Source organism: Schistosoma mansoni, chromosome W, assembly GCF_000237925.1.
Source record: "Schistosoma mansoni strain Puerto Rico chromosome W, complete genome".
Lineage (NCBI taxonomy): Eukaryota > Metazoa > Platyhelminthes > Trematoda > Strigeidida > Schistosomatidae > Schistosoma > Schistosoma mansoni.
The window spans coordinates 35,798,448-35,808,779 of record NC_031502.1 but is presented as its reverse complement, the minus strand read 5'-3'; the positions used below and the strand labels follow the sequence as shown (position 1 = coordinate 35,808,779).

At 31.4% G+C, this 10,332-nt stretch overlaps 1 protein-coding gene across 1 annotated transcript in view; it reads right to left on the bottom strand.

Moving 5' to 3' along the window:
- Positions 1 to 229: 229 nt before the first annotated feature.
- Smp_025370 (putative lipopolysaccharide-induced transcription factor regulating tumor necrosis factor alpha) overlaps positions 230 to 10,332 on the bottom strand; it is a gene marked incomplete at its 3' end in the record, with an annotated part of 11,867 nt that continues 1,764 nt past the window's right edge. The window contains exon 3 of the mRNA XM_018789517.1: positions 230 to 318. Coding sequence (XP_018654953.1) covers positions 230 to 318 — 89 coding nt within the window. The remainder of the gene's footprint in view (positions 319 to 10,332) is intronic.

The following is a 10,332-nucleotide window of genomic DNA, read 5'->3' as shown; positions in this document are numbered from 1 at the left end:
AGTTTTTTGTTTCATGAAATAATTTTAATGACCATGATTAAATTCAACATTCAATCCCCCTTTACTTCATTTGCCTCGGAATAAAATTGAATCGTTAACACCATAGATAATGTATTAAATAAAAATTTATGAATGATAATATCATCTTTATAAAAAAGTAGTGTCAATGAAAATTGACTGATAAACTTGATTTTGCTTTAATGTCGATTCTAACAGCGACGGTATAAACCTAAGTCACGGTTGCATACTGGACAACGATGATCAGCGTCTTTACAGGAATCACAACAGAATGGTATAAGACAGCAACCGAATATTCCTCTAATGTTAGAAAAAAAAATAAATGAGATGTTTTTTGCTGGCATATTTATTTAAATATCATAAATTAATATTTTATAAAGTAAAAGTTTACTGCTTAAATTCTAAGTTTATTCTGTGAGTTGGCTATGTCAGGGTTTACTGTTGGTCGTCCCAGGAGAATAAACCACACGTTCTACTCATATTTAGTTTAGTTCAATTGGAACAACCTGTATTGCTAACAACATTCCGTTTTTAAGTGCCTGTATAGTTTGAAGGAATAGATGATGTGATTCAATAACTACTTTACTTATGTGTTTATCCACAATTAGTTTATAACGAGTAAATGCTGAAAAAAACGTCATGAAAACATTATTCTGAATAGATAATGAGGAAGATTGTTGATGAAAGATATGTAGCTCATTTAGCCCTAGCTACGGTGAATTTTGAGAAAAATATCTCATTAGTTTGTTGTAAGCAAACTTTTTCTGATTGGTCGATTTCATTTATTTTCGAAAATCCATTCATATACTAATTGCTTATGCCTGGATAAGTCTTATTGGAACAATTAATTAATACATTTAAGTAGGGATAAATGGTGGTTAGTAGTGGAATATAGTATGTGAGTTTCATCTTATCTCGAACCTGTCAGCTGGATGTACCTGTATCTCGTATTTATTGGGGAATTTTTTCTCTATAAATTCAAGTATAAGGCTGATATGTCGAGTGTTTCATTCATACTAATAACATTTAACTTCATTTGACGTTGGTTACATGACAACGTGCTTAGTATCACTATTAAACATATCCATCATTTGTTTATAGTGAGAAACTTGAACATAAACTATAAGCATTTATATCCTTTAAGATGTACATATTTACGGTTAATATGAGATTTTAATCCTCTAATAAAGTCAGAAATGTCATTTATAATTACTACTGAATTGTTTAATCAGTAGCCAGAACCATAGGGATAACTTTCCATTCAATTTCACAAAATAACCCTATCTTAAAGTTTATTAGCTACGATTAAAATAACTTTTCACCAATATTGCTATTTGCGGCACTAAAGGGATATCTTTGAAATTCGTAAGTTTACTCAAAGTTCCATAGATTTGTGGAATAATCAAAATTGAGATTTACTACTAAAGTTAAAGTGGAACATTTTGTAATCGTTGGAGTGCTGTCATACTTGAAACTGGAAACCACTACAATCTCCACAATACTGAAAAAAACCTATAAAGAAGACCATTTGTTCATTGATTCAACACAATTTCGATTATTGACTAACGGATACCACATTATAGGGGAAATACACTGAATTGCTGGATGTACTGTTCAGCGTATTTCACATCAAATCCATACGAATAACACTAAACTAAATGAATGATATAGTGAAATCGAATAACTGTTCTAATGTGAAAACTACCACACTGAAAATAAACTTAAATTATAATTAACAATTAACACACTGAATTAAAACAAAAGTAAGATTGGATAAAATTAAATCTTTACTCAGTTTACTAAAACTACCTGAGTTTTATTAATTGATCACGACAAAAAACAAATTAAGTGAATAATATCGGAAGAAATTATTATCGTAGGGGGAGATTTGTCAATTAAGTAGATTATTTAAGTGTATTTCCATTCTTTGGGTTGGGTGGTCTTATTGTGAAGTTTATATTGTCATTCTGGTCAACGTTGTCAGTATAAATTTCTGATAGAAGTGAACTATTCACATGTCTCTATGTATGACTGACAGCTTGTTCCGTTGACCATGATTTTGAGTGGTTGTTGTCAGCTCATTGTCTGAATCTATATTTTTAGTGTTTTCCACTGTGACTTAATTTCGGATCCTATAGTTGTTGATAACATTCCTGATTGGCTAAGAAATCGGGTTAATTTCTTCATGTTTTTTATTGCTTATTGAATTGAATGCAAAGCTTAAAAAAACTAACTGATTTTCTTTGTATTCCCTATATCCAAGGTTTCGGCATTTCCCAAGTCAAATTTAAGTCCATGATTGTCTACGTTCATTGATATGGGCGGAAATATATCATGGAGTTAGGTAGCTAGTATGTGTTTAATCAGAGAAAAATGAGAAGAGTGACCAATCTATTCGATGTGGTGTTTTTCACAATAGGTGGAATTTACTTTATGGTGATATTCAGTGTTTTTCTTTCGTCGTTTCATTCTTTGGTCTGTATGAGATTGGTTGGAGTGACTTAACTGACTTACGTTTTACGTCTCTTTCAATCTCCCTCAATAATTTTGTTGTAATTTCCAATATATGCTTCATATGCAGTAGGATGATCCGTTTGTTCATTTACAAATTTGGTTTTATTCCTTTTAATGAGGTTGATAAACATTTTCCAATGAAGTCACACTAGTCACTGTTTTTTTGACAAAATATCATTAAATATTTTTCATCACTTCTTCATATTGCAGATGTAATGTAGTATCCCTTCTCTCTCTTGAATAAAGTTTACACGTAGTTGGTTTCATCAGTTGTTGTATTATTGCTTTAGCAGTTGCGACTGATCTGTGTGAGTTGGTTTCTAACACAACAGTTTCGTCAGTTTCTCTGAGGTTATACTGGTGGTAAAAGCATACAATATTCTATCCCTTAACCATTATGAATGTCAAGTTGTCGTAAGCGTGTTAGGTCATAATGAAGGTACTTACCAGTTACTTCTTATTAATGACGACTAGTGTGTCGTCTGTTCAACAAATTCATATTTTGGACTTGATTAAGCCATGACTGATATGATATTTCTGATAATATATAGCACATAAGGGTATATATAACCTGGTGAGTATTTGTTTGAAAACAAAGTTTTCATCTATATATGTTGTATCAAGCTTTTCAATGTTTAAAAAATGTGACCAGTCATGTAACCTAGACCAAACATCTATTTTTCTTAATTGACCAAGAACAACTGTGTAAAACCAATGGTTACGTGTACAGAGATTCTATTAAATTTATTAAAAATGTACATTAGATCAAAAGAAGACTGTTTACATCCTGAGTAATAAACACTAGTTGGAATCAAAAATCGTATTTTTAAATGATTTACTTAGATAATTTGAGTAAATTGATCAACGAGATTGTTTATAAACTTAGCTGAAAAAAGTGAAAACAATAAGCAGAGTTATGTACAGTCCGCGGTTAGTAGAAGCTCGTCACAAGACTTTATTATTGATTTCAACCTTAGGGGATATCCATGTCAATACATTTAGGTAACATAATTATGAAATGTTCAGTAAAGAAAGTCGAAAAACCAAGTAATCTCTCAAAATTATGGATTGTTGAATGTTAAGAAAATTAACAGAAGTACATTGATAAGTCAAGTATTAAAAGTATATCGATAAGCATGTAATCTATGTGAACCTATATTTATCCACTGATTAAAATCCTGCATCAAATAGGATCCATAGATTCAAGATTACTGAGTTGAAAAATTAAATACCTTTGTTATGTTAAATTCAATAAAGTATTAGCTAAACAGGTATTCTCATTGTTAGTCGATATACCTTACATAATCTTAAGTTTTCTACTTATATCGACATGAGTAGTATACATTGTGAGTCAGGAGTAGAATATCTGGCAGCAGAAGATTAGGAGATCCAGAGGAAAAGAACAGAAACAGAAAGCAATTAGCATAGAGATGGAGGAACAGTGAAGTCTGAGACGACTGATTGACAGTTACAAAGGAACAGTCTAGTTTGATTGATAATTTGCAAATTAAGTATTTACTGTTTGGTTCTCAAATTTTAGTAAGATGTTCCGTGATTGTGTGTTAACATGGGATCTATTATCTCCGCTAGTGTTTTTGTTTACTGCACTTTCATTAAACTACATTACATTATTGTTTTCTTCTTATAAAAATGTAGTAGTCATATGATATTTCATTGAGTTAAATTACTTTATGAGTCAATGATTGGCAGTGAATAAGTTATTTTTGTTGAAAGTGCATTATATGACATTATTTTTATTCATATTTGTATACATGCAATTGCTTGATTGACATTATTGTTTTAAAAATAAAAAAAATACCTTTTTTTTAAATTTGTGTTTTAATGTTTGACGCAAACTTCAAAAATTTATTTAAATGGTAATTTTCATTGAAAAAAAAATTTTTTTTTCTTAGACTCCATGAAAAAGTAAAACGAAATAGATTAGTGAAATTTTGTTTGTTTTATTAAAATTGAAATTCAAAAAATTAATTAACATAATAATTATCATTAAATAAATTATTATACCAAAAAATATCAATAAAGTTGACAGAAACTGTTTACAATTTGAATTGGTTTTAATAGAAACAATGAGCGGGTTTTTGAAAAATAAATAAATTAATTATCCTTCACTTGATAATTTTCTTATTATAGTTTAATTATGAGGTTACGAATGTAAGTAAACTAGTTAATGTTAGTGTAAAATACCATTGGTCAAGGTAGCTTGATTATCTATCATGTGTGTCTGGAAATAATGGAACTTGAAGTTGAATGCTAGTTTGAACAGTAAAAGTCTTATCGTTTTATGCCTACAGGACTGTATAGATTTATAATCTATTCAAAGACTGATTGGAGTAATATTACAAAATCCTAAATATAAACCAACTAATTGAGATGTTTCATGGTATAACCTTAAATTAATTACGGTGGAATAGATTGATAAATGTTAATCATCATTCTATCACACACGCAACAACAAATGCAGGAGAAGACGACCAGTGTAACAGCAGCCTCAGCAGTAGTAGGTCTCAATATACACAAAGGGAAAAGCAAGATTCACCAATATATCACAACATGCACCAATCGAATCACACTTGACGGAGAAGCTTTGGACGATGTGAAAACCTTCACATATCTGGGCAGCATCATTGATGAACAAGGTGGACCTGATGCAGATGTGAAAACGTGCATCGGCAAAGCAAGAGCAGCATATTTACAAATGAAGAACATCCGCAACTCAAAACAATTGTCAACCAACACCAAAGTCACAATTTTCAATACAAATGTCAAGACAGTTCTACTGTATGAGGCGAAAACCTGTAGAACTACGAAAGCCATCATCCAGAAGATACAGGTGTTTATTAACAGTTGTCTACGCAAAATACTGAATGTCCGTTGATCAGATATTATGAGCAACAACCTACTGTGGGAAAGAACGAACCAAATTTCAATGGAGAAAGAAATCAGGAAGAATCGCTGGAAGTGTATAGAACACACATTGAGGAAATCACCCAACTGAGTCACAATACAAGCTCTCACATGGAATCCTGAAGGTCAAAGGAGAAGAGGAAGACCAAAGAACACATTACTCCGAGAAATGGAGACGGACATGAGAAGAATGAAGAAAAATTGGATAGAATTAGAAAGGAAGGTCCAGGATAGAGTGGGTTGGAGAATGTTGGGCTGCAGCCTATGCGCCATTGGGAATAACAGGCGTAAGTAATATACATATATATGTTTATATAAGAACTGAAATGAAAGTTGAATATAAGTTAATAAAAGATAATACCATGTCTTTCTAATTTACTGTTTCAACTACTGAACCTCTAAAAATAATTTTGTGCAGTCTAATTACTTAAATCGAATAAAATCTTCTTTTATTTAGTATTCTTCAGCCAGAGTCTTAGTGCTAAACGGTGTTGGAGAGTGTTACGACGGCTGTTAGAAATCCAGAATGGGCTATAAAGCCCACAGTGACTCTAAAGGAGCTGATTAGACTCCATAAATCCTGAATCCGATATATCGTTCTAGAATATTAACGTGGTATTTTATGTTTAGACGGTTGCACTAACTTCGTCGTCGCAGATTGGCTTGATTATAATAATGTTAAAGCTTATACTGAAAACTATAAATTTACCTGTTTTTGTGTAGAATAGTGTTATATCGTATGAACTCGTAATATATATGAACGTGCAATTAGGAGAGGTAGTGGATTATATTGATCGGACGCAAATGATACTTGAAATCGTACGAGCAGTCTTGAGTGCTATTCGGCCCTTCCTATCTGCCTAGCCCAGCCCGTTAAGTCCAGAACACAAATAGCAGCCTCGGCAATATGAATCATTATTTACAAACACACTGGGTTTTTATACAAACCAAAGTAATCAATAAACTGATGATAACTCAAGAATCGTATGATAATAAATCAAAGATCAAAATAAAGCTAATGATAAGAGAAACACGAATATGAATAGTTTAGTTACGTAACAATTGTACAATAGGAAATAGGCATAATACATTGGTCGATAAATAGTCCTTAGAGTTACCATTCATAATTCACCAGGGGATATAACAAATAGAAAGGAAGGTCCAGGACAGAGTGTGTTGGAAAATGCTAGTCGGCGACTTATGCTCCATTGGAAGTAACAGGCGTAAGTAAAGTAAGTAATCATTCGACAGGAATCTTTTATCTCAATCCTTCAATGATTGGTAAGTTCAGTATTTTAAACATGTGGAACAGATTAAAGCACTTGAGATGATGGAGAAGATTTGTAGCTCAGATGGGTGATTTTGATGTTGGTTTGTTCTCTGAGCTGGATGGTTAGAAGTTTGTGCTGATGATGTCGTTCAGAAGGACGATGAAAGCTCCACGACCAAACCATTCAGCTCAGAGAACAAACCAACATCAAGATTAAAGCACTGTGCCATCCAAGTTAATGTACGTAGGTGTGTAGTTTTAAAGTTATTAACGAAAATATGTGACTAAAGGTCGAATATACAAATAATGATTTAGTTACTCAGTTTCGTTAGTTTTATTGGAAGTTAAATATTCTTTATATTAGATTTGAAGAGTTATAATTTTTATCTAGAATGTTCATACTAACACAGTTTTACTGAAATATACGTAACTCAATCTGTTTTATTCTCAGAAGTATTGTAGCCATTGTGAACAACGAGTTCATTTCACGAAATTATTGTAAGGAAAAATATGAGAAAATATTCATTTTGATATCTGACTACTTGGTTATTGATATAATTTTGCAACTAGTCATTTTTTGTCGATTGAAATTTCTACGATCAGTGACTTTTTTAAAATAAAAAGTCTTCCGTCGCCTCCACCCATGTTTAATTGATATTATTTAGATCCTTATAAGCAAATTCTATTGGTAGACCGAAATTATTAATATAATATTGTGTCCTTCTATGACTTAAAAATGCATGTATTTTTTATTTATCTTAAAAAATTGAACTCAAGAGTGTATCAAAATAGATTTAAAACTGTCAGTATCAATTGTCGCATTAAAAAACCCAGCTGAAGTCTTTCTGGAATCACGCTGGTACTGGACTTTTCTTTATTATTGTTATCAAGTTTATAATTTGAATAATATAAATTCTTCACTCCGATGCTAGTTAAAACTAAATTATCTTTATATATGTACTGTTAAGGTTAAAAGAGGTTGTGTGTGTGCGTCTATTTTAAGACAGGTTTTGTCGAAAACTGATGTTGGCTAACAAACGTTTGGTCAATGATTATTTGTCGTGGTTTATAGCATCTCAGTGATGTCCAGAAAAGATCATACACGAAATCATACTTGAAGCCATTAGATCTCAATATAATTGTCAAGTTGATCAGTATTTGGTGGTCCACACTTAGATTTTTATAGTATAGCATACTTTGCATAAAATGTTTTTAGTTGTTACCTATTAGTCCGGTATTCCAAAACTAAAAACAGAACTGTGATGTTTCTAGGGTGATTATTTCGTAGTTTTGTCATAAAGTAAACTGTTATGTATAAAAATGTTCAAATTTAATAGTCTCATGGAAACTATACAGATTAATCACATATATTCTTCTAAATGTAGGTATTTTAAAGTGGTATCAAACAAGCTGGTAACATTCAAAAAGCTATCTTTTATTTTTGAAAATGGATATTAATACAACGAGCGATATATTTTTTCATTAATTCATTTCTCTATCTTGATGAATAATTAAGTTTTATTGAGTATAAATTCCTATAATTTCATTTATACAGTTTGTTTGCTATCTTTTTCTAGTTTATTAGAAGGAACCAAGTATAATAATTCACTTGGTATTATTTGTTTGAATCTTCCCATTTATGTTTAGGACTGCAATTGATCAGTCTCTTATTGGCACATGTGTATACTGTGCGTATTGCCTCAATATAGCCTTAAGTCACAAAACTTATAAGAAAAGATGGATAGTGGCTGGCAGTGTAATCCAGGACGCTCGTTTCGTCCTAGCTGAGTGGATAACGCGATGGCTTTTGAAGCGAAAGATACTGGGTTCAAGTCCCAGAGTGAACATCAACCCTGAGATGCAGATACATCCAGCTAATGAGTCCCAAATAGGATGAAACGCGCGTCCTGGATTCCACTGCTAGCCACTATCCATCTTTACTTACAAATATAGTAATGTTTCCTTAAAATAATGAAATAAACACTCGCTAAACTGAATCAATGAATATCCGGCTACAACAGAGAAAATGATTTAACTATGAACTCAATGAAATATGAGACTTTATTGATGAGTTTACTTTTATCATTATGTAAATACTTCCAATCAGACGTTATCGATCTAAGTTTTTTGACACTTCATATCAATGTATTAAAAGAGAATTACAGATATTTAGTACGGAAGAGTTGAAATAATGATAATAATTAGGGTTGAAAATGAACATAGAAATCATAGTTCAAAAAGTATGAACGATGTTTGGATTCGGAATGTCTTTAATGCTCATATTTTCAGTGAAAAATAGAAATTTGAGTACATCTGAACTATTACAGCCACTTTCTGAAATTATAAGTTGAGGACTCTAAGTATATGTTATGATTATCTAGTGAGTTGAAACACTTCTTTACAGAGCTCAATCCAACATTCAATAATTAAATGAATTGATACCTTTTTTATGATTTCCCCGCTCGTATGTTTTTGTGAACCTACAACAATCATTAGTAATCATAATAACTGAAATTGTATCGTCTTTAGTTTCTGTAACTTTTCCATATAGTTAAACTTCTACTTCATGTTAATTATTAAAAAGAAAACAATATTTGTTAATGTGATAATATTAAAGATTCCCTTTGTGAAAATTAGAACAACATATGTAAGCGAACAATTGTTTTCAATTAGATCGTCATCAGGCTTTACTCTAATATACATGAATATTTATATGAAAATGTTAGACCAATCAAGGCTAGTTGAGTCAATAATCACAATGAAAAAGAATACGTTACCAAGCATAATAATAGTTAAAAGTACAAGTTGATAGTGGGAAGACAGGTGTACTGATAGTAGTAAGAATAGTAAATTACGATAACAAAAGTCGAAAAGAAAATTTTCTTCGCTGAATTCTCTTTTTCTTATTCAATGACATTATGAGTTATTTTAGTTATCAAAAGTCTTATCAATAATTAAACATAAGAATTAAGAGGTCAAACGTGGGTAAATAGACTGGAATAGTAATCACAAAACATTAAAATCATTACGTAATAAGAAGTATGTAAGTAAATAGATAATGAAGAATACAAACGGAAAGAGGTAGAAAATTACAAAAAATGATAACCAAATTAAGATAATAAAAATAAAAATAAAATTTTTCAAATAATAATAATGTCATTTATTCAGTTATGTCCGGCCATGGAAGGGATAGGGGGGTTACGAATTTCTTCTGTACACATAAATTGGGATGGAATGTACGAATTCCTATGGCTTCTGCTATATGAAGTAGACGGGAGCGAACTCCGTTGGGAAATGATGGAGGTATACGATAGATCACTTGAAATGATTTCAATTTATCAACAATATGACCACTATCAATTAGATGTGCCAAGATAGAACTGCGTATTGTTTTTATTTGGCCCTTTCCAAAAGTGATGGCTCGTTAAGTAGAAGCGTGTATAGAAAAAGACCCTCTGCCTGCCAATACACTCACTTCTATAGCTTTACACCTATCCAATATAAGAGAAACTTGGTTAGATGCCTCACTAGTAGAGCAAATAAGAGCTGTTCTGTTGATACTTTAAGTCAGGAACTGCAATTTATCTATAACTCACTGACTGAGA